General features: G+C 45.5%; 1 protein-coding gene across 1 annotated transcript; it reads right to left on the bottom strand.

Annotated features, from left to right (window-relative positions):
- Nucleotides 1–23,425: 23,425 nt before the first annotated feature.
- LOC103631868 (uncharacterized) lies at nt 23,426–25,127 on the bottom strand. Its single transcript, XM_008653695.3, has 3 exons — nt 24,524–25,127; nt 24,264–24,432; nt 23,426–24,170 (listed from the first exon to the last, which is right to left on the bottom strand). The coding sequence occupies exons 1-3, from the start codon at nt 24,938–24,940 to the stop codon at nt 23,659–23,661; spliced, it is 1,098 nt and encodes a 365-aa protein (XP_008651917.1). The 5' UTR covers nt 24,941–25,127; the 3' UTR covers nt 23,426–23,658.
- Nucleotides 25,128–25,334: the final 207 nt, after the last annotated feature.

Below are 25,334 nucleotides of genomic sequence, written 5' to 3'. Positions count from 1 at the left end.
TGCCAGGTTAAGGAACTCGTCCGACACCGAGGAGTTGTCCCTGGCCAGCCTTGATGACCTTCTCAAGGAATTTGGGGACACTTTAGAGAAAGAGTTCGGGAGTACCCTAGATAGCACTCGTGTGTAATGAGCTTATGGTAGCTGTGTGCTGTATTATGTAATGGCCTGATGTAATGAATAAAATAACTAGTTAAAAAAATGGCATGTGCATGATAGTGACTCTCTTCCCATGGCAGATGGCTTCGGATAAAACCACGCCTACCACCTCCGGGATTGGAGCAGGTTGTCCTCTGAGAGCCGAAGGAGAAGCTGGCGGAGAAGGGAGTGAGACCCACCTCCCCGCACCTCCGGATCTACCACTAGACCTAGCCCAAGTTCTAGCCAATCAAACCCGACTCATTGAAGTCCTCACTCGAAGTCTGGAAAACCAGCGCCCAGGTGGTGGGAGGCCTCAGGATAGAATGGGAGAATTTTTGAGACTCAAGCCTCCCACGTTCGCGGGGTCCAGCAATCCCCTCGATGCAGATGACTGGCTTCGCACGATCAAGAGGAAGCTGGAAGCCATCGGATGCCCCGAAAATCAGCGTGTCCAACTGGCAGCTCATCAGCTTTCAGGAATGGCTTTAGCCTGGTGGGACACCTTCAGTGAGGCCGTCAGAGATGCTACCTGGGCAGAATTCGAAATAGCCTTCCGTGAGCACCATGTACCCCAGGGGATAGTTCAACTCAAGGAGGATGAATTCTGGGAGCTAACTCAAGGCGGGAGAACAGTTAGTGAGTATGTGCACAAGTTCATAGAGTTGGCCCATTACGTGCCTGAGGATGTCAGCACCGAGTCCAGGAAGATGGCCCGTTTTCTGAAAGGACTAAGACCCGAGCTTAAGACCATCCTCGCCAGCCAAGATTTCCTCAACTTCTCTCACCTCTCCAACAAGGCTATCCAAGTGGAAAGGGCAAAAGAGGAAGAAAAAGGGCACCTCAAGAGGAAATTCCAAGTTCTCCGAGCTCAACAGCAAGAACGTCACCAGAGAGCTCGACCATTTGGGCTCCCACCCAGGGGACCAAGATTCAATAAACCATCTGGACCCACTCCATCGCGCTACAGTTAGCAGAGTCAGAGCTCCCTTCAGGCACCCTCTGTTGCAAGCAACCAACCACCAGCAAATGCCTGTTGGCACTGCGGAGACCCCAGTCACTTCAAGAATAACTGCCCTCAGTTGAAGGCACCCGGACCGACCTACTCCAACTTGATGAATGGCCCCAAGATTCCCTCGGCACCTACCTCCAAGGCACCTCCTTCCAACAGCCAGAAGAGCAGGACTCAGTACCAGGGCAGAGCCCGAGTCAACCACGTCGACGCTCAAGAAGCCCAGCAAGCCCCGGGAGTAGTGCTCGGTGAGTTCCTTGTTGAATTTACTCCTGCTACTGTGCTTTTTGATTCGGGAGCATCCCATTCTTTTATAGCCGCTAAGTTTGTGGAAAAACATGGCATCCCCTCTACACCCCTAGCCATCCCTTTGGTCACCTGAACCCCGGGATCAGACCTCCTATGCCAACTCAGGTGCTCCCAAGTCAGAATTCTTTTAAGTGGGGTAGTGTTCTTGGCGGACTTAACCGTCTTGCCATCCCAAGGGATTGATGTGATCCTAGGAATGGATTGGCTAACTAAGCACAAAGGTATCATCAGCTGCGCAAGTAAGACCGTCCTTCTCACCGATCACCAAGGAAAGGCAGTTTCCTGTCAAGCCCAGCCGCCCGCCAACGATCCAATGATGTTTAATCTGACAGCAGAAAACATGTCCGTAATCGAAGAGTTTGAGGATGTATTTCCGGAAGAGTTGCCTGGAATGCCACCCGAAAGAGGAGTGGAGTTCTATATAGATCTCATCCCTGGCATTGCGCCCATCGTGAAGAGACCATACCGCATGGCCCCCACAGAGTTAGCAGAATTAAAACTCCAAATTGCAGAGCTGCAACAAAAAGGGTACATCCGTCCCAGTTCGTCTCCCTGGGGAGCACCCGTCCTTTTCGTTACCAAAAAGGATGGAAGTATGAGAATGTGTATTGATTATCGATCCTTGAACGAAGTTACAATCAAGAATAAGTACCCTCTACCTCGGATCGATGACCTCTTCGACTAGCTACAGGGAGCCAAATACTTCTCCAATAGACCTCAGGTCAGGGTATCACCAACTGAGGATCAAGGAAGCAGACATTCAGAAGACTGCATTCGTCACCAGATACGGGCAATATGAATTCACAGTGATGCCATTTGGGCTAACAAATGCACCCGCCTTTTTCATGAACCTCGAATAAGGTATTTATGGAAGAATTGGATAAGTTCGTCGTGGTTTTTATCGACGACATCCTCATCTATTCCAAGAATCGCAAGGACCACGAGCCTCACCTTCGAATCGTCCTCGGAAGACTTAGGGCACATCAACTTTATGCTAAGCTCAGCAAGTGTGAGTTCTGGTTAGAAAAGATAGCTTTCCTGGGGCATATCTTGACTACAGAAGGGATAGAATTGGATCCATCCAAGGTAGAAGCCGTTTCAAAATGGAAACAGCCATCCAACGTCAGTGAAGTACGAAGCTTTCTAGGAATGGCGGGGTATTACCGCCGCTTTATCAAAGGATTCTCCAGCATAGCAAAACCTATGACCGATCTTCTCAAAAAGGACAATAAGTTTGTGTGGACTCCAAAATGTGAGGAAAGTTTCCAGATCATCAAGGAAAAGCTTACAACCGCGCCAGTTTTGACACTGCCAGATATACACCAGGATTTCGTCATCTTCTGTGATGCTTCAAGGCAAGGCTTAGGGTGTGTCTTGATGCAAAATGAGAAAGTTATTGCCTATGCATCCCGCTTACTCAAGCCCCACGAGCAGAACTACCCTACCCACGACTTGGAATTGGCAGCCATAGTTCACGCCCTGAAAATATGGATGCATTATCTGATTGGGAACAAATGCCACATCTTCACTGATCACAAGAGTCTGAAGTACATCTTCACGCAACCGGACCTCAACCTCCGTCAAAGAAGATGGCTTGAATTGATCAAGGATTATGACCTCGAAATCCACTACCACCCCGGGAAGGCCAACGTGGTAGCAGACGCCCTCAGCCGAAAACCTTTCGGGATTAAAGGAACCAACTTTTTAGAAGATTGGAAGAAAGAATCAGCTCAGCTAAATACATGTCTGGGAGACGATGGTAGCCTGGAAGTCAAGCTAGTTCTAGAAGATCTCATATGCAAGGCTCAACGCCTGGACGCAGAGACAACCAGACTTATGGAGAGGGCTCGCAAGGAGCAACTTCCGGACCTTAGGACAGATGAGCAAGGAGCCCTCTGGTTCAAGAACCGCCTGTGTATACCAATGGGAGAGGCACGGGAAGTCCTGCTCAATGAAGCCCACAACTCAGCTTACTCCATCCACCCAGGAACCACCAAGATGTACCTGGACCTCAAAGCCAGATACTGGTGGAAAGGGATGAAGAAGGAGATAGCACAGTATGTGGCCCAGTGTGACACCTGTCTGCGAACGAAGGCCGAACATCAGAAGCCTGCAGGCCTGCTACAACCCCTCCCAGTACCTGAATGGAAGTGGGAAGAAATAGGCATGGATTTCGTGATCGGACTGCCCCGAACGCAGAAAGGAAATGATTCTATCTGGGTAATAACCGATCGTCTCACCAAGGTGGCCCACTTCGTTCCAGTAAAGACCACTTTTGGAGGAGCCGCCCTTGCCCGAATATACCTTAAGGAGATAGTCAGACTCCATGGCATTCCGCAGAAGATAGTGTCAGATAGAGGAACGCAGTTCACATCAAAATTTTGGAAGGGCCTCCAGCAAGCAATGGGCACCAAGCTAGATTTCAGCACCGCTTACCACCCCCAGTCAGATGGTCAAACGGAAAGAGTCAACAAGATCCTCGAAGATTTGCTAAGAGCCTGTGTGTTAACATTCGACAGGGATTGGGAGTCTAGTTTGCCGTACGCCGAATTCTCGTACAACAACAGCCATCAAGCCAGCATCAAAATGTCACCGTTCGAAGCACTGTATGGAAGAAAATGCCAGACTCCCCTAATGTGGTCCAATGTAGGAGAAAGGACACTAGAAGGACCCGACTTTGTTAAAGAAGCCGAAGTGAAAGTTGCCTTGATCCGCAGGAGGTTACTTGAAGCTCAGAGTCGACAGAAGAGTTACGCAGACAACAGACGAAGAGAACTCAGATTTGAGGAAGGAGATTTCATTTATCTCAAGGTATCCCCGATGCGTGGTGTCAAAAGGTTCCAAATGAAAGGAAAGCTGCACCATGTTTTGTCGGTCCCTACCCCGTCATTGCCCGAGTAGGACCCGCAGCATACCGTCTTGAGCTACCAGAATCCATGTCAGATATTCACAATGTGTTCCATGTGTCTCAGCTCCGCAAATGCCTAAAAGTACCAGAAAACCACATCGAAGCAGATGCAATTCAGATTCAAAAGGATCTCCAGTACTGGGAAAAGCCAGTGAAGATTCTCGACTCAGCAGTCAGAAGGACCCGCAACTCGGAAGTGAGACTCTGTAAGGTTCAGTGGAGCAGAGATGGAGAAGAGGAAGCCACCTAGGAAAGTGAGGAATCTCTGAGGAAGGAATACCCTTACCTTTTCTCGAGCCCCGTCTGAATCTCGAGGGCGAGATTCCTTTAAGTGGAGTAGGTTTGTAACATCCCCAAAATCCTAACCCAGGTTTGAAACCCTGATCTACCCCTCCCCTCTTTTCATCCTCTATTCCAAAACTCCCTTAGATTTTTCCCATCATATGCATACACTTTGTTTGATCACAAGCACCTCACTCAGATTTTATTTTCCAACACCTAGAATATCCACTAAATAATTTTGTGCAAAAAGAAAAAGAAACAAATAGGAAATGAGTTTAGAAGGTAAAAAGAAAAAGGAAAAGAGTTTCCCCCTCTGCTGGGCCAATTCCGGCCCATGTCGCGGCCGCCTCCCCTCCCGCGCGCCCGCGCATTCCCCTCCCTCGGCCCATTAGCCGGCCTGCTCATGCACGAAGCCGCCCGCGCGCTCCCCTCACTCGCTCTCGCTGACACGCCAGCCCCACCCGCTAGCCCCTCTCACTCGCGCGTTTTCCCTCACTGGCGGACCGGCCCCACCGGTCAGCCGCATCATCTTCCCCGCGTATGACGCTCCGCCGTCCTCTCACCGCCGTCCCCTCCATCGTCGTCCCCTCGCCGCACAGGAAGAGTTCGGCACCGCCCCGTCCTCCCCGCTTGACCAACGTCCTTGTCCGGTACCGCCCCGCCGTGGAGTCTCATCGGCGGCGCTGTGCGGCATTAATGCCAGCGCTGTGCACCTCACCGGCGCCCGCCGAGCTCCGCCACTCCCCCTTCCCTCGGGCGCCTATAAAAAGGCCGCCCCGGGCACCTTCTTCCCCGCACCGGCCTCGGCCACTACCTTCCTTCCCTCGCCCGAGCGCAATTCGTGGAACACCACCGTCTTCCCCCTCTCCGGTGAGTCCTCCCCCCTCCTCTCTCTCCCTCTCCGTTGGTCCAGCGAGAAATTAAGTGAGCCGAGCAGCTCCCTCACGAGGCCACGAACCCGAGGCACCACTTCCCAGCCCCAGTCCCTCACCCAGAGCCCACCGGCGGCGATCCCCGCCGCGGAGCTCCGCCACCTCCCCGTGGACAGACCCCTCCCAACCCCCTCTGGCCGAATTGAGCCTACCCTTAGAATCACCAGCCTCTGCCCGTGCTAAACCACCCTCCCTTGGACCGAGAACCGGGCCACCGGCGGCAAACCGCCGTCGAGCCCACCGGCGACCGACCTTTCTCCCCCGCTCGGCCGGTTCGCCCACGCCGTCAGGCCGTAGCGCCGTCCCCCCCCCCCCTCCGCTCTCGCTGACGAGTGGGCCCGCAGCGACGCCGTCGTCCCCGCGTGCCCGCGCCGTCTCCCTCGCCCGTGGGCCGCAGCTGGGCCGCAAGCGCGCCCGCGCGCGCGCTCGCGCCCGGGTGGGCCAAAAACCCTCCCCCAGCCCAGCAGAGAAGAAATCCCTTTTTCTTTTTCCACCCTTTTCTCATTTAATTAGTTTTCTTCACTATTTTATGCACCAAAAATTATCCAAATAATTTCTAAAAAAGTCCTAAGTGATAATAATGTTGGTAAATGACACACTACAATCAGTAGACTACTGTTGATGTATTGTTTATTGTCTGTTTAATAGAAGAAGCGGGGACTGCGGATCCGGAACCCGTAGCCCCGGAAGAAGGGCCGGAGCCCGATCTCCCGGAAGTAGATCTTTTGTGCCATGAAAGCTTCGACGAAGGCAAGTCCATCCTTCCCTTGATGCATAAATTACCTATTCTCTCTACCACTGCCTAGGCCGGGAATTCAGGGGGAATATTGCATTGTGAGTGAGAGATGGCCCGCATTGGCATATACATTCTAGATACGAAATGTGGATCGGGAAGAAGGGCAATTTGTTTCTTCAAATAAAGTCTCTTTTTGAAAAGTTATGCGATGAAGGGTACTCACCCTCATCACCTTGGGAGTGGGATGATCAGGGACTCCCTGGTTTAGGGGAGGGTCTAAGGTGTTGGCTCAGCTGGTTTAGGCGTGAGCAGAAGGATTGTCCCCTCATATAAGGACCGGCTTGTCATTTTCACTACCTGTACTCCTTTATAGTACAACCACTCGAGACTGTGTGGGCAGTCACTCAATCCGAACTCGTGCGGTCCAACCCCAGGGTTAAGAAGGCTGGGGAGCACCGGGAGGATAAGGAGGGGGAATGTTTTGTCCGATTTGGGCATGGTGGTGGCCTGACTCTTCCCGGATAACCGTTAAGGTTAGGACGTACGAGGAAGGAAAGAGGTCCGGCATTCGGGTCTCGTGACGGTAAGACCGCAGAAACCGGGCTAGTGGGTAAAGTGTACCCCTCTGTGCAGAGTTGAAACCTATTCGAATAGTCCGTGTCCACTGGTATGGACGAGTCTGGTATGGCATGACAATTAGAGTTTTCTTTCTCTATGAGTGACATAAAAAGGGAAATGTGTGGTTAAGTGGGTGTTGAGAAAGAAACTAAGGCCACGGGAGCGGGAAGCTCAGTGGTGGTTGAGTTTTTGGTTACTTTTAAGACTTTGGGAAAAACCTTACAGCAACTGCCTTTCTCTAAGAAAATGATGAGTGACTTCAACTACACCAAATAAAGCATGTATATTATAGGTCTCTTTCTCTCTACGGGAGCGGGGTGGGCTTGCGGAATACCTAGTGTATTCACCCAGATTTATTTATGTTTTTCAGCAGCCGAAGACTTCTTTTCTGCTATGCTAGATTGAGAGGGCTGTGTCTGCACCCAGTTCTGCCTATGGCTTGGGCTAGTATATTTTCCTACTGCGCTTCTTAATTTGGCTCTCTAGAGCTTGTACCCCGATATTGTAATAACCTTTATCTAAACTCTGTACTATTTGAAGTAAGGAATGTGTTTACTAGCCTCCTGGGACTAGTAATTGTTTCATATTTGAGTCCCAAAGGATCGAGACGCTTCAATGATGAAGAAGGGGGTGCAAATGATTGGGTAGTGCAACATACAACAAGATCGAATAAAATTGTGTGGGGACAACACCAATTCAAAGTGACAGCTGATGAAGATGCAGAAAAGTATACTTGTGAATGCAAACATTGGGAACATACATGTATGGAGTACGAAATAGTAAATATATACATTGAAAACATATAAAAAATTCTTATGATCGTTATTGTTTTTATAGGGCTATTCTGTGTACATGTACTACGCGCGTTTATGCATCTTCAGATTGAACGGATACCGAAGGAATACATTTTACAAAGATACACCTACTCTGCAAGGCAAGATGTTCCGTTTTCAAGAGATGATAGGAATTTGAAGGGGAAGGATGGAGAAACAAAATCATATAGACAGAAGATGTTGCTAAAAAAGGCAATGAAAGTAGTGCATCATGCTAGTTTATCCAAGGCAGGAAATGATAGAGCCCTAGCAGTAATGGATGAGCTTCTTGAGGTACTTTCGCGTTTGGAGACAGATATAGAAGTTGAGGAGACATGTGGAACTAGTGGAGGAGATGGTATACAGGTATGTAATGTTTTAATATGTATTTTGTAACATATTATTCATCATAATGCATTGATGAGGTATGAAACAATAAAATTTCAGGACGATGATGAAGACAATAGAGACATCGAAAGAGATGGTGAATTGGATGAAAGGAATAACAAGGTTTTGATCATATTGTTGTGAATGTTTATTTGTAAATGATGTATACTGAGCTTTGAACCAATTTTTCAGGAAATTCAAGACGTATCTAATATACTTGAACGGGGTGTGGACAATGTTCAAATACCTATACCGATACGTCCATTACAAGAGGTAATATCTTTAACAACTATATTGATTTGCGGTTATACATATAAATGATTTATAGGTTTGTGTTATTGACTTATGATTGAGCTTAAAATGTGTTGGCAGGTACAGGTTAATTTGCAAGATCACGCAAATATGAATGAGAGTGGTGACAATGAACAAAATGATCATGCCAGAAAGGTAATAATGGTATTATACTGAATGTTGGACTGCATAATATTATATGCTGAGGAATATTTACTTTTGAATTGCAGAAACTGGATTTTGCAGTCGATGGGATAAGCTTGGCAAGACCAAATAACTCAAAACCCAAAGGAAGAACAATAAAGGGGAGTGAACAAAAGGTTATTAAATTGGGAGCAAAAGGTACAAAGAAAATGACCAAGAAATGCCAGAAGTGTGGAATTGCTGATGGTCACAACAGTAGGACATGTTTGTTAATGGAGGAAAATAGATTACGGTTGGCTAGCCTTGCTGGACGTAAGAGAGGACGACCTCCTGGATCTAGGAACAAGGGTGGAAGTAACACTCCTGATTGGAATGAGACAACAACATCAAAAAAACACGCAATTGATTTCGATAGCAGTGAGTCAGACAGTGATTAGTATGTTGTATGTGATACGAATAATTTGTTTTTTGCAATAAACATTGCATGAGTGACAAATGATTTATATACATGTGGTTGTTGAAATCTAATAAATATAGCGTATATTGCTTACTAATGTTGCATAATTGGAAGTAAAAAACATTGTATATAACCTGTATGATAATCATATAATACGTAAACTATATGACCAGTAATGTGATGGATGCGCAATATGATTCGAGAATAACAGTATAACAAATAGTATAAAAATGATAGGGATACCAATAAGTTTATATACATATTAACCAAAAAGTATAAACTTAAATGAACTGATCGTAATATTAAGAAATGATGTATTCATATAAGAACTTCATAACATATAAAAGATCATATTTAAGCCCACAAAAGTGAAAACATCTGATGTTCACACGACAGAAAAGCATCGTCGCAGCATAACCAAAAGTATCCAACCAACTAATGTTCACAAAAAGTACCTGTGTAACAACCTAAGACAAGGTAGCATAACAACTGTTCTAAAACAGCACATATAAGGAAGCTTCCTAACATTGTTAACTAACAAGCATGGCCAAAATACCACAGTACGATACATTGCCCACACCATTGCTTAGTTCTGACACATAGTTAACTACTTGCATGCAAACATAAATCTCTGGATATCTAATGGAAGTGGCAACGCCTTGTTCATGCAATGGAATGTGAGTTGATGAAGGGCATGAGCACGTAGGTCTCGGGAATTGTCCTGCAATAAAAGCATAGCATGCATTATATACGTATATAGCTAACATGTACAACGATGGCAACCAGAATATAAAAGAGTTAGCTTAATCACTTACTGGTTGAGTGAAAGAAGTTATGACACCTGCATTGTGATCATAATACTTCATGTAACTCATTACATAAAAGCCACAGTCGTTTGACCATGTTCTCATTGTTGGGCAATTAGATGGCATATCCATTGGAAAATTACCAAATTTAGGGAAGGCTGCATTGGGGCAAACATGTTGTAACGCTTTGCTCAGCCTACTCATTATAACCCTAGCCCATGGGAATTTCCTTCCACCTAAATAGATTGGGTCATAATGGTAGTCCTTCCATGTGGTGCCACCAAGTTCTATACCATACAGATTCGAATCTAAAATGTGTATACACCGATGGTGTAGGTTGATTACATACAGTGTCCAATGTCCCCTACTAAGCATAGGTACCAATATCTGTTGATGAAAAAAATATAAATAAGTTACATGTTGCTGTTACAATGTCATGATGAGTAAAAGGTACAATTAATATGCTAATGAACCTGGGAACAAAATGTTACTGAGGCTTACCGACTTGCATTTATCCAGATTTACCAAAGGAGGCAATGTGTTGTGCAAGCAATTCTGTAACACATTTTGATCAAACGGCTGAGGATTCTTGCTATGACATTCCTGCTCTTCAAAATTTAACAGAGACTAAAAAACCACAAATAGAGTGTGTAAGTATATTCTGTGTATAGTTACAATAACTGTGAAGAAGAACCTACCCCAACATTGACATCAAGTACTAATCTGTTAGATGTCATAGTTCGACGATGATTTTTGGAATCATCATGAACACACTTAATGAAACACTGCATGAAGACATTCTCAAGACATTTCCCCTCTGCGAAAGGTTCATAAATATCGATACAATTTGCACTGTATTCACCGTAATCTATGACAACCCTGTATGATGAACATAGTTATATATTCATATTGCATAAATGAAACAAACTTATAAATACGGTATTCGTAATTTGTGTAACATGTACCTGCTTTGGTCAATGTCCTTGGAACAGAGTAAATCCCACAGAGAACGAACGCACTCAAGCTCTGTAAGGAGTGGATCAGTTCCAGAAATTGTTGTCCCTTTCAGTGTATCATCCTGAAATGCAACATGGTTATAAGTGATTGAACATTAAAATAATTAGTTTAATGGCATAAAATGCATTATATAATATGTATGTTATTATACTGACATGAGGCGTTGGGGTCTGATAAAAAACTGGCCCACTGTCATTGTGTTCCATTTCCTCTGTTGCCATTTCACCTCTCTACACAAAGGTATATGATTAGTATAATTATGTAGTATGTATCATAAAATGGAATTATAACATGAGACATGGACTGCTAACAAACATTTTTTGCGGTGTCACGTCAAATTTCGGCAAACGGGTGCAAGCTGGTGTGGTTTGAGGTGTGATATTTGTGTTCCTCAACATATTGTTTCGAACATCAAAACAGAAATCCTGTTGACAAAAAAGTGTGGTTCGTATCTAGCTAAAAAGTAATATGCAAACAATGTACGCATGATGAGTAAAAAAGGTATTGGAGTTGGATATATTACCTGTTGTCCTGTAACAACATCCGATTCGTCAGGACAAGTCTCCAGTACTCTACGGATATGCTGTTGTCTTTCATGAATTTCTTCAAACTGAGTACCACCCAGCTGGGTCTCGAGCTGCGATGCTTGGGATGACATATCCGGTGTGGGTTGGGTGGCATGAACAGTGTGTCCTTGTACACAATTATATTGAAAATAATATATGTCAAAACTTGCATTATAGATCAAATGTTGCTGCGTATACTTGAAAAAACAAAATGCTGTTAACTGTACATATAAAAAAATTGTATGCACATGTAGACTGTTAAAGGTTCTGAATGTATGAAAAGGGATAATTGTATGACTGACCTGCTGAATCAGCCGAATTCCTCGGATGCTGTGGCTCATCTGTCTCGTTTTCTAAATTATCAGACTCGGCACGTAGCACCTCGTCGATCAACTCTATAAACTTGTCTGCTATGTCGTATTGCTTCTCAATAATTTTGTCAATGCTGTCTTTTATGGCTATGCATGACTTGTCAACCTCCAAGTCATATGCAGCAAGAATGTCTGTGAATTTAGATCGATGACGAGGTGGGAGATCGTTGATCTTACTTGACATCATCTCTTTGATCGATGGAAGTTGGATGTTAAAAGTGGGCCGAGGTGTTGGGGCAGGGCGCGGTGCATCAAAAATGTTGGTCCTGCACTTCGGCTGGTTGTTCAGCAAAAATAATAAGAATCCATGTCCACATTCCTATTCCATTTGTTCCATAAATCTTAATAAACTATGTATATAATACATCATAAACTTGCCTCGGATTGGCGATCGAGCTTAGGTCCAACTGAATAGCATGTCTCGGTCGAGCTTCGAAACTAAAAAATAAAATTAAAGTGAAAGTTGAAATGGACCATGAGTTTGTTATGCAAAAATGGTATTAGAAACAAAAGGACATATAATTGATATAAAATTTAGCATAAAATACACTTAATTAAATATGAATAACTTACTTCACAATGTCCGAAAGGTTCGGCCCCATGGCGTACCTTCCTCTTGTCAGCTTTGATTCAAAGCTTTTATGATATTCTTATCAAAGAATTTAATGCGAGGTGTGCCAATCTTATTTTGAGGGGCAGTGGCTGCATGCAGGTGATCCAAGTAATACAACTACATAAAAGAATTACAAAGTTCAATAGCTGTGTAAGTAAACATAACAAACATCATAAAACATGTTACATAATTACCCATAGTGATCACCCAAATATGCAATAAAATGTACATAAGGATAAACACTATACTTACAAGGACAACAATGGAGCATCCGTATATAGTCGTGGATACATTTGTGGTGCTTCGGTTGTGCTACTTCTTCGTAGCTTCACAGAGATCATTAAAAATCAACTGGCACCAGTCGGTCTCATGGAAACGGTGCATTTCTTCTGTCAGAAGCACCTCATGATTTGTTATGCCCCAGCTAGCAGTTGGAAACAACAGACGGTTGAATAAAATGAGGAAGAAACATCTGATTGTAAGGTCATCATCCTCGCCTTTCCTTAAACGATCCTGTAGAAATGTCACATTGAACTCGTCTTTAGCCAAACCAAGCTCTACCCTCAAGTTGCTTGCTGCAACTGCTTCGTCAATCCCCAATGGTTTACCACCGCCATCATTTGGTACACCGAGGATAAGATGAACAATGTCCTTTGTGATCTTTAGTTCCTTTCCTGGACCAGGACGAATTGTCATGTCCTTGTGGTCTAGCTTGTCCATCAACCATTGAAGGTGTGATCTACTACACAGCGCATCTACTGTCATATCAAGAATGTTAGAGAAACCTTTACGTCTTATGGCCTCACGTTGTCTTTCGTTCAAAATGTTAATGCTTGCAATGTCATCTTGAGGGTTGCACCTCACATTGAGCCTCTGTTATACAATATAAAAAATGAAATAATTTTGTTATTATCAAAAAAAATATTCAGAAGCTTACAAATATGAAATTATTTGTTGAGTATGCATAACACTAACCTGTCGGGGTAGATCCTCATGTTTAATCCTCTTTGTCACAACTTTTCTTAAAACTCTTGTATGGCTTTCAGAAACATTACGCTTCTTCAAAGCTGGCATGAAGTCATCTTCATCAGAATCAAGTTGTACTGTTTCATTGATCAAAGTTTGACTGTCAATATTTGGAGGATTTCCAACTTCTGGACATGGATTAGACTGTTCTGCGCACGGAATGTCAACACTGAAACACTCCTGGCTTGATTGAATTGTTATACGTTTGGGGTTATTCGGAGGACGGTCCACGTGCTTCATTTTTTTAAATTAAAAACTGCATACATAATACACAATATTGTAAAAATTAATCTGTTGGATATGCATATGTATTTATTGTGTGGTATGATTGAATCAATGAACCTAGTTGTTTTAAATACCAAGCATAAAAGCACACTGTATAAATTTTGCATGGCAATAATAATGTCTCAATAAACATCTGAATATACTTTACTCTATTTACATTTGCATACATATACTGACCTGTTCAAACATAAGGAAAATCTGAATATGTTTCAATAAAAACAGACCTTGCTGTAACCAATAATGTATTAGCTATAATCATCTGAAATACATAAATATATGCACTAAACATATATGAAATTTTATATAAATAATATACTCTATGAAAAACAACTAATTGACTGCTCATTTACTAAACACAGTTGCATACATGTTCTGACCTGATCTACAATCATAAAAATCTGAATATGTTGCATACAGTTGCATACAGTTGCATACATAAAATAAATTTGCATACATGTTCTGTCCTGTTCTACAGTCATAAAAATCTGAATATGTTGCATACAGTTGTATACAGTTGCATACATGAAACACAGTTTGCATACAGTTACATACATGAAAAAACACAGTTGCATACAGTTACATACATGAAAAACAACTAGTTGCATACATGTTGTGTCCTGTTCTACAATCATAAAAATCTGAATATGTTTTAAAAAAACAAAGCTTGTTGTAAAACATTAATGTATTAACTATAGACTAATGAATACATAAATGATTGCATATCACTAACCAGATAATAAATTCTGAATAAAAAATATACTCTACCAAAAACAACTAATTGACTGCTTCTTTACAACAATCACTTGCATACATGTTCTGCCCTGTTTTATAATTATAACAAACTGAATATGTTTGAGCAAAACAAAACTTGCTATAAACATTGTTGTATTAACTGTGAACTAGTGTAATAAATAATGTCTGTTTTATAATAATAAAAAACTGGATATGATTCAATAAAACAATACATGCTGTGAACAGTAATGTATTAACTATAAAATAATGGAATAAATAAATGTATGCAGTCACTAAAAGTTTATGGACTTTTCAATGAATCATATACTCTACAAAAACAACTAGCTGACCACTCAATTACCAATTGAACATCATCTATGTAAAAAAACTTTAACTGATATGCATAAACATGTATTTTAATGTGCGTAACCAACTGTGTAAATGTGCGTAAATGTATTAAAGCAACTGCATAAATATTTTTCACCCTCGCCGTAATCCTTAGAATGCAGTATGAACAAAAAACAACAAATTTGTACTTCCGGAGGTCGATCCCAGGAAATGCGGCGAGCTAGGGTTGGGAAGAACACACCGTAGATGGTTGGGGAAGGGCTACCAGTTGGAGCGGTACCCGTTGACGGCGGCGAATGTGGAAGATGGCGGAGAACGTGGAAGCAGTCGGGTCGGCGGAGAGCGTGGAAGCAGTCGCGTCGGCGGAGAAACTGGGGTTTTCTCCCGTCTGGACTCCCGTCTCCTGATGCAGCAGCGAGGATATTGGAGCGCGGATTGGGGTCAACGAGGAGGCGCCGCTCAACTGCCGATTGCGACTGGATCGACAGCGAGCGGTGAATGGAGCGGAGTCGTCGGGGATGGCTGAGTCGGCGGAGATTCCCGGAGTCACACGGCGAGGTTGGGGTTTTGCGGTCGTGTAGTCGGTTATGGAAACTGAGACCGGGAGAAGAAAGAGGAGCTAATGGCGGCAGCACGTCATTATATATATGGAATCTGAAAAGTCGGGACGGCTGTGAGTGCACGTGCGTTCGTATTTGGCTGGGGCTTCTTGTAGCTAAATATAGCTTAGGGCTCTAAATATATATATATATACTATACTTAAATCATCAGTTTCAACGGTCGTACTACGCCATCTTTTTTATAAAAAAGTACCTACATTTCTTCCAAATCAACTCAGCACAAAATGTTAAAAAGTGGTGCAGGAGGTGGTGTTTGAACCCAAACACTGACGAAAGATGGGTGGGAGACACTGGGCGAAGCTGTATAACCAGTAGAAAATCATGCTCATGTGTTTATAATATTGAATATAAATTGTACATATGTATATATGATTTTTGGTAAAATAAAAAATAATCGTGGCCCAAGCACCGCACGATGCTCGTGCTGGGTTGGCTTAGGCACTATTAAATAGGTCGTGTCTCAGGCCGGCTCGCCAGACACGGTCCATTTGACCATCTATACCTCCGCACGATAATGATGGTCCTCGCCTCAGTTGCCACCACCTCGTTCGTCATTCTACTTCTTTTCTTTTCCCCTCATGCCTCCACCTCCGCGCCACCCCATTCTCGGCAGAGGGCGTAGGAGCATACGTCTACTCCCCGTATTCGTCCGACACCGACTCGCGCATTGGCTATTGCACGTCCATGAGGACGTTTCACATCATGCGTGCACCATCGTTTTTGCCGTCGTCGGACGCCCCTTCATCTTGCCGGCCTTCGCCCTGTTCTTCCTCCCCAACCTGTTGTCCCCGCCCACGGTCACAGCCGCGAGCCGATCGACACTCGTCGACGCGGGTACGGTGCGAGTCGGTCATGCTCCTGGCTTTTCTCCGTGCGTGCCGTCGAGGAGGACATGGTGGCGCCTGCCACACTTAGGTTATCTTGGCAATGAGGATTCTAGGTCTGAGATATTGGACAACCAAGACCTGTAGCGTGGCAGCAGTCGGCATATGCTTCAGAGTTGGTGGTGGTGTTGTGTCGCTTCGATGGATCCAGGGCTAGAAAGACACTCGCATTCTCTCGCCCTTCTCGGATTGACGCCTGGTGCGGGTGCCTCTCGGTTTGGAGGCTTCTTTCCCCGCTTGTGTGCTCTCTCCCTATATATCTAGCGGTATACTGCCCAAGTCGCCTCCAGATGCCCAGGTCTTTGTCGTGTCCTTCTCCGGCAACGAACATGTATGTCCGTCTCTTCCCTTCCCATCATGCTCTACGAAATCTTGGAAGTGAGGGAGGCAAGGGATGGGGGGCTCTGATTTGCTGCCTATGGTACCCGTTTGTTCATAAAAAATATTATGCGAAGAGCGGAGACAAACAATAAAAAATCTTGATATCTTTTTGGTGGATAATTTATGTGGGTATTGTTATGAGCCGTCGCAACGCACGGGTAATCGACTAGTATATATATGTGTGTGCGCCTGCATGCCTGGGAGAGTTGTATATCTTCTTCGTCAGTCTTTACTTGTTACGGATTTTAGAATTTGATCTAAATTTTAACATGAGTCTTACAGGATGTTTTGGAGGGTCCATGGTTTAGGTTATGTCATTTAATGCCTCTACTTGTAAAAATAAAGTTATTCTTGATTATATACATTCTCATTTATGGCTGGGCTCATCTCACAAGACTTATATCGTCGTTGATTCTCTTTACATGTTGATAATCATTGATGATAATCCTCATACGTTATGGCCTTAATTGTTGAAAGATAAAAGCATTTTTAAGATTTAAATAGTTGTTCATGAGAATAAAAAATAAGGGTCATTTGAGAGAACTTCACTTCAACAATCTCAACTTTGATTTTCCGGTTTTAACATAAAACAATTTCAACAAATTGTTGATAGGGTTCGAGAAGCGTTTGGTTTACACATGGACTCTAGCTTCTGTAATACAATTGATTTGTGTGGGTTTACTGGATTATCCTTGATGATTAGTGGGTTGTCACGAGAAAACCAAAGCAATATGTTAACATGGTGGGTCATTTTCGTGTAACTTTATAATAAGGTATAAAAACAATGTTTGTGGAGCACCCTTTAAGGAGCTTTATGAATTTCATGAAGTTGACCTCTAATTTCCTTTTTTTTCAAAACTAGAGCTCATGTACTGTTTCGATGGAAGAAGCTAAAATGAATCCAAAATTTTTGAAGTGAAGCTCTCCAAAATAGTCTCGCCGCTAGTGTAGCTGTCACGAGGAGGAGCACATCCCGTGGCATCGCTATCCCGTATTCCGGTGTGTCCATTCTATTTAGGACTAATTTGTTGTATACCATCAAAATTTATCTTCATCCTTTGTGTGTCATTGAATGACATAGATAGTTTTTTTGTTTATGACATGTGGGCCAGTGACACAAAAGGGATAAAAAATAATTTCCGATGACGTACACCGAATTGCCCCTTTTATTTAAGGATGGATCACGATCACGACTGGACTTGCCCAACAATGCAATTCACGAGTGAGAAACCTTGCAAAGCAAATTCCATGCAAAATCATGGATGAAATGAAATCAACACAGCACATGAAGCTACGCAAACACAAATCAGAGGAAATTGAAATTGAATCACCAAACTGGAACAAATCATAATAAACAGGCGCTGGCTGTCAGCTGTCAGACTCAGAGCTTTAGCACGAGAGCCACCACAGCTAGAGCGAGTGACACTGCCAACCCACTGAGGACGGCGGCTGCGTTGGACAGCTGGGACGACGTCGATGGGTTGACCTTGGAGCAGACCTGCCTGATCTCTCCATTGTGGTGCGTGAGCGCACCCAGCTTGCTCATGCACTACCGGAATCCTGGGCTTTGCCGAGTGCCTGAAGCACTCGACAAAGCCTTAAAAACACTCGGCAAAGTTTTTGCCGAGTGTCGCACTCAGCAAAGAGGGCTCGGCACACAGTGCATCGGCAAATCTGTCTTTGCCGAGTACTTTTTCTCGTGCACTCGGCAAAGAAAAGTCGTCGTCACGGCGCCGGGTGACGGAGACGGCGTCTTTGCCGAGTGTCTGCCGGTCAGCACTCGGCAAAGAATCCGCCAGCGGGGTCCCCATGTCAGGTTCTTTGCCGAGTGCTTTGTATGGCACTCGGCAAAGCGTGCTTCTTTGCCGAGTGCCAGAGCCACTACACTCGGCAAAGAACCTATATCGGTGCCCAGGCCTTGGTTCTTTGCCGAGTGCTATGGTCCTGACACTCGACAAAGTGACCAGTACACACCATTTTTATTTGTTTTTTTCCTATTCCATCCAAATAAACAAAAGATATTACACATATATCACATATATACATCACAGATCATCACAAACATATATAGCCAACACAAACATTAATATACAAACATAAGTTCAGAAGTTCTCAACACAAACAGTATCAACACAAGTTTAGAAGTATCAACACAAGTTCACAAGCTCTGACATAAGTATTCAACATAAGTTTTGTAGTCTAAACACTAAAAACATAACTCTCATTGAGGTGGGCGGTTGGACTGTACCCTTCATGAGGGTTGTTGGATGCCGCCCTAGATTGGCCCTGCATAGAGAAGATATTGCATGTGTTATACCAGATGCATTACCAACATCTAACTACAATTTTTATACTCACAGGAGTATGGAACAGAGCAGGGTCAACTGCAGGGAACAATGGAGGTGGCGGAGCGAAGCCCTGTGCGGTGCCAAGGCTCTGCATGTACTGGAACATCTCTGCCATCCTATGATGATCTGCTAGGCGAGCCTCCCGCTCCGCCACCATCCTCGCCTCCATCTCTTGATGTTCCCTCCTCTCTTCTTCTAGTTGGGTCTGTAATATTACAAGCCAACGTTATAGTAACTCAAAGAGAAGGTATATAACTCAAGGAAGGACGAGTTACAGAAGTAGTAACCTCGAGTTGATGTATGCGATGCTGTGAGCTGTCGTGCTGAGGTCGTATTCTGGATTCGAGCCCGTGCTCCTTGCTCGCACATGAGACAGAGTGGGAGTGGAGGACGAGTCGATTGCCCCGTCAGCAATCCAGTATCGCCCATGTATCTTGCCTCCTCCGACCCTCATGAGCACATCGGGGTCGATCTGTTCGGTGCTCGGATCATATTCTGGGCCATGGACCTCCTGCGCTATGGCGGTGTAGTCATGAAGGCGGCTGTAGACGACGGGGTTGTTGTAGGCCTCGGGCCTGTCATCCGGGTTGTAGGTGACGTCAGACGTCGCCTTGCCCTTATGGGCCATAGCATAGGCCGAGAAGATGGAGCAAGGTCGGCCAACATGTGACGCCGACTGCAAGAAAAACCAACGAGATAGTTAGAAATAATATCTAATCTAGTGCTATATACCTAAATAAAAAAGAGGGCGTACCCATGCTTCTGCATATTGGCCCAGGCTCCGGCTGCCTTGGTGGTGGGAGGGACCTTGCATCATCATGCGCCGTTCCCGGCTAGCGTTGTGCGCCTCGTCTCACTCAGCCGAACACACCACCTATCCACCATCTGCTCCCAGCACAGAGGATGTGCGGCGCACCAATATGGAATCATCTACAAAGTAAACACGTAAAGTGCATATGAGAAGATAAAATAAAATTCATGCATGGAGTACTGGTACCAAACATGCACGACTTTACCTGCAGGTACTGGTCCCTGGTCAACGACATGGTTCGGGCTTGCTGCTTGGTCACCTTCTCCCCAAGTACGGAGTCGTGGTAGCTGACGATGGCCTGGATTCGGGCCTCATAGTGCATGTCCACGACGAGCTTCTTACAGCTCGTGGTGGCCGCCACATCCGCCCTAGCCTCGTATCCAGCCTCGCATCTGAAGAAATCCTGCATAGAAAAACGATGTATCCATTCATTATTTCAAGAATTTGCAACGAATGTGACATATTTGACATTAAACTAAGACTTATCCACAGCTCTTGCTTCACCCGCTCCGCCTTGTTATTGAAATCCCAGCCATCCCGGTCTACTGCATCGGGGGCGATGGCGTAGTGGTCGAAGGTGAAGGCTGGGCCCGTCACTCCGGCGTACTCGACCAGTCCAGGGAAGTGTTTCCTGCAAAGCAGGCCGAGGATGCCATTGGGGAGGCGACGATGACCCCCAGCATAATCCACAACCGTCCAAGACCTGTCCAAGTGATAAATAAAAAGTATTAGTTTATATTATGATTTTGAACACATAATATGAACAAGAATGAAGAACATAAAGTTACATGCCTCTCCCCATCCGGCTGAATTAGCGGCCGCCTGTCCCGAAGTATGGGACGCTGAGGGAGACTCGCGGGACCTCGCAGGTAGATGCTCCTCGAACCTGAGACGCTAGAACCTGAGGCAGTATGCTGAGCTTCGTCGTCGTCCTGTTGCGCTGCCTGCTGCTGGACAAGGTCGTCCTGCTGCGCCGCCTGCTCTGCCTCGTCCGCCGTCCTGCTCCTCCTCCCCCTCCTCCTCCTCAGCCAATTACCGCCCACCATATTTGTCCAAAAACCTGCAATTAAGAGTAAACAAATAAGTACATATAAAAAGATATACTTAAAATAGGTGCGAAATAAAAAGTCATAATAGGGGAGCCAGTCTTTCTAAGTCTGCAACCATGGTCCGAGATAACTCTTTTGCACAAAGCTGACGGAAGAAATAGCTCAACTCTGAAAGCGCTAGCCAGACATGCTCATGGACATAGCCTCGAACCATCGCAGGAAGAATCCGTTCAATCCATATGTGGAAGTCATGACTCTTCATCCCTAAGACTCGCATAGTAGATAAGTTCACCCCCCTACTCAGGTTAGCTGCATACCCATCAGGGAACATCAACATCTTGATCCACTGAAGTACTTCCTTCTTCTGGGTCCTGCTTAGGCGAAATCGGCCTTAGGCCTTCTCTAACTATTCATCACATTATCAATCACATGCTCACATATATAGAGAATTATCAATCACATTACCAAGCGGCGGCGTGGTGCTGGGCACGATGGCGGTTGAGGGCGAGGCGTGGGGACGACGGTTGAGGCCGGGGCTCGGCTCTCGGCGGTGGTGTGGGTGCGCGGCGGTGTCGGGGCGCGGAGGTGGCGCAGAGCGGCGGTGACAGGGGCATGGCGGCGGTGTCGGGGCGATGGGTGGGCGAGGGGCACGGCCACGACGGCCGAACGAGGGCACGACGGTGGGGGAGGGCGCGGCGGGCGGGCGGCTGCGGCCGCGGCGGCGATGGGCGGGCTACGGCGGGGAGAGGCGGCGGCAGTAGAGTGAGTGAGTGAGAGAAGGAGAAGGAGAAGGGCCGCGCGGACGTTATGGTTTCCTTCTTTGCCGAGTGCCAGATCGCGGACACTCGGCAAAGGATTTTTTTAATTTAAAAATAGTCTTTGCCGAGTGCTGGATCTCCGGCACTCGGCAAACATGTCTTTGCCGAGTGCCTACTGACAAGCACTCGGCAAAGTATGTATTTAGGATCTCTGCCGAGTGTCCCATGTTAGACACTCAACAAAGACATTCTTTGCCGAGTGTCACCTATAGACACTCGGCAAAGCATATTTCTATTTTTTCTTTTCCCTTACCAAACTTTTTGTGGTGTGTTCCTATACTATGTAGACCTATATATACCATTTTGAGACAATTATAATAGAGTTTTCAATAGGTAGTAGATTTAGTTCGTTTATTTGAATTTCTTCGGAAAAGTCATATTTGAACTGCAGGTCACTCGAAACTTGAAAAACCGCGCATGCAAAAATGATATCCATGCTACTTAGCACAAGTTACGACCGATTTCAGGAGCGAACCGGAAACTTCGAGCAACATGCTCACTAAATATGACCGTGAACTTGCCATCCACATATTTAAAAATTGTATAAAACACAAACAAAGTCAGAAAATCATGAAACTTGTCCACGTGTCATGATATCATATATAGAGGCTGTGATAAAAATTTGAGAAAGTTTCGAGAAAGCTGTGACACACTATGTGTAGAAAACATGTAAATTTGATAGGACGATGGGTATGGTAAATAGGTAGATTTGGAGAGTTGTTCCTATAATTTTAAAAAATGTTTTGTTGTTTTTTTGATTTTTTCGATTTTTAATTTGCCGAGTGTTTTTCTTTGCCGAGTGCTTTTCGACACTCGGCAAAGTTTTTGTCGAGTGTCCGAAAAAAGTACTCGGCAAAGAACTCTTTGCCGATAAAATATTTGCCGAGTGCTACACTCGGCAAAAGCCTTGCCGAGTGTAAAATGACCTTTGCCGAGTGTCTTGGACACTCGACAAACAACACGATTCCAGGAGTGCATGTTGATAATCGTTGATGATAATCCTCATACGTTATGGCCTTAATTTTTGAAAGATAAATCAAAAGCATTTTTAGGATTTAAATAGTTGTTCGTGAGAACAAAAAAATAAGGGTCATTTGAGAGAACTTCACTTCAACAATTTCAGCTTCGATTTTCCGGTTTCAACATAAAACAGTTTCAACAAATTATTGATAGGATTCGAGAAGCGTTTGGCTTACACATGGACTCTAGCTTCTGTAATACAATTGATTTTGTGTGGGTTTTCTGGATTACCCTTGATGATTAGTGGGTTGTCACGAGAAAACCGAAGCAATATGTTAAGTTGTTAACATGGTGGGTTATTTTCATGCAACTTTATAATAAGGCATAAAAACAATGTTTATGGAGCACCTTTTGAGGAGCTTTATGAATTTCATGAAGCTGATCTCTAATTTTCTTTTTCTTTTTTCAAAACTAGAGCTCATGTACTGTTTCGATGGAAGAAGGTAGAATGAACCTGAAATTTTTGAAGTGAAGCTCTTTGAAATAGTCTCGTCGCTAGTGTCTTCTGTAAGGAGGAGGAGCACAGCCCGTGCCCCGTGGCATCGCTATCCCGTATTCTGGTGTGTCCATTTTATTTAGGACTAATTTTCTGTATACCATCAAAATTTATTTTCATCCTTTATGTGCCATTGAGTGACATAAATATATTTTTTTGTGTTTATGATATATGGGGCCAGTGGCACACAAGGCATGAAAATAATTTCCGATTGCGTACACCGAATTGCCCCTTTTATTTCAGGATAAATCACGATCACGACTGGACTTGCCCAATAATGCAATTCACGAGTGAGAAACCTTGCAAAGCAAATTCCATGCGAAATCATGGATGAAACTAACACAGCACATGAAGCCACGCAAACACAAATCAGAGGAAATTGAAATTGAATCACCAAACTGGAACAAATCATAATAAACAGGCGCTGGCTGTCAGCTGTCAGACTCAGAGCTTTAGCACGAGAGCCACCACAGCTAGAGCGAGTGACACTGCCAACCCACCGGGGACGGCGGCTGCGTTGGACAGCTGGGACGACGTCGGCGGGTTGACCTTGGAGCAGACCTGCCTGATCTCTCCATTGTGGTGCGTGAGCGCGCCCAGCTTGCTCATGGCGACGAAGGACGTGGCGAAGTCGGCGAAGAACTCGGTCGCCGGCGCGGTGGCGTTGGCCTGGCTCGCGACGTAGGCGCTAGTGGTGGTGTCGAGGAGGAGGGCGGCGTCTGTGGAGAGCAGGCCCTTGTTGCCGGCGACGAGGGTGTAGTAGTCGGCGTCGAAGGTGGTGGGCGTGGGAGGGTCGAGGTAGACGAGGGTGGCGTTGTCGCCGGGCTTGCACTGGCCGCGAAGGGTGGCCGTGTAGTTGGCGTCCAGCGTGGGGTCGGACGCGCCGTTCTGCCCGCCGAAGTTGTACAGCCGCGGCGACACCGTGGAGCACCGCGCCTTCCCGATTGTGTGTGCGCCTCAAGAATTTCGTAAGCAACGCAAATTAATAAAAGAGACAGATGATAATGGTATGTAATTCAGTTTAACCATATAACGATAATAATACATACCGGAGAGGACGGCGACGTCCTTGGCGGTGAGGTTGAACTTTTTAGCAAACAGGGCGATGATATCGGTGATGTTGGCGTCCGGCGGCGGCGAGTTCAGGGCGACGTCGGCGGCCACCGACCTGTTGCCGTCCCTCCGGCCAGTCGGGAGCGGGATGAACGGGCCTTTCGTCTGCCCATGCATTAATTTAATCAATTTCTTTCTTTCTTTCTTTCTTGCTAGCTGACATCAAGCATGCATATGCTCGGCGCGGTTACCATACCAGCCTGACGGAGTCACGCGCGGCGAGCGCGAGCGTGTCAGCGCAGGAGACGACGCCGGGGCAGGCGGCGTCGAGCCTAGCCTTGATGGCGTCCACCACCTCGTACCCGCGGACGCCCTGGTTCAGTGCCGCGTCCTTCTCGGCGGTGTTGCCGGCGGTGGAGTCGAGCAGGATGGAGCCCTCGCAGCCACCCACGAAGCAGTCGACGGAGAAGAGGCGGAGCACGGCGCCCGCGAGGTCCGGCGACTTGGCCACGATGGCCGTCATCTCCTTGAGCACCACGTCCTCCGCCTGCGGGCACGTCTTGTTGTACGCGCCGATCACCACGTGGGCATCCGCTGACGGCGCCGTCGTCGACACAGCCAGGAGCAGCACCACTGCCGCCGCCGCTCTTGCTGCTGCGACGACGCTGGCCATCGTCTCTAGCTAGATAGAGTTCTTGGCTATAGCTAGGTAGCTGGCTAGTACTGCAGTAGTGGATTTATATTGCCATCGATCCAACAGAGATGAGTCGATCGTCGTTGACAAACACAACACACACATCTGGATCGACGATCGTAGCTCGCAAGGAACAAAGTACAGTACGTACTTGCGGTTTCTGTTTGTACTACACACGGTATGAAGAATGTCAACAGCTATAAATTCATAGAAAATCTCTCTCGAGATAAGGTTGACGTGGAATATATATACGTGTACCAACAAGAATGTGAGGGTGGGTGAGAGTGTTACACAATTCTGTCCTGAGGCTGAGTGGAAAGGCTTGCTTTGTCACTTTGATCAGTTAATGGAGAAATCAATGACAGAATTGATA

The sequence above is a fragment of the Zea mays genome, chromosome 7 (assembly GCF_902167145.1).
Source record: "Zea mays cultivar B73 chromosome 7, Zm-B73-REFERENCE-NAM-5.0, whole genome shotgun sequence".
In the NCBI taxonomy this organism is placed as follows: Eukaryota; Viridiplantae; Streptophyta; class Magnoliopsida; order Poales; family Poaceae; genus Zea; species Zea mays.
This window is presented reverse-complemented; position numbering and strand designations above follow the sequence as displayed.

Coding starts and splice junctions, on each gene's coding strand:
- LOC103631868 (XM_008653695.3), bottom strand. CDS start 24,940: ATGGCCAGCGTCGTCGCAGCAGCAAGAGCGGCGGCGGCAGTGGTGCTG. Junction 24,433..24,523: donor CGCGTGACTCCGTCAGGCTG/GTATGGTAACCG, acceptor ATGCATGGGCAG/ACGAAAGGCCCGTTCATCCC. Junction 24,171..24,263: donor GGACGTCGCCGTCCTCTCCG/GTATGTATTATT, acceptor GAAATTCTTGAG/GCGCACACACAATCGGGAAG.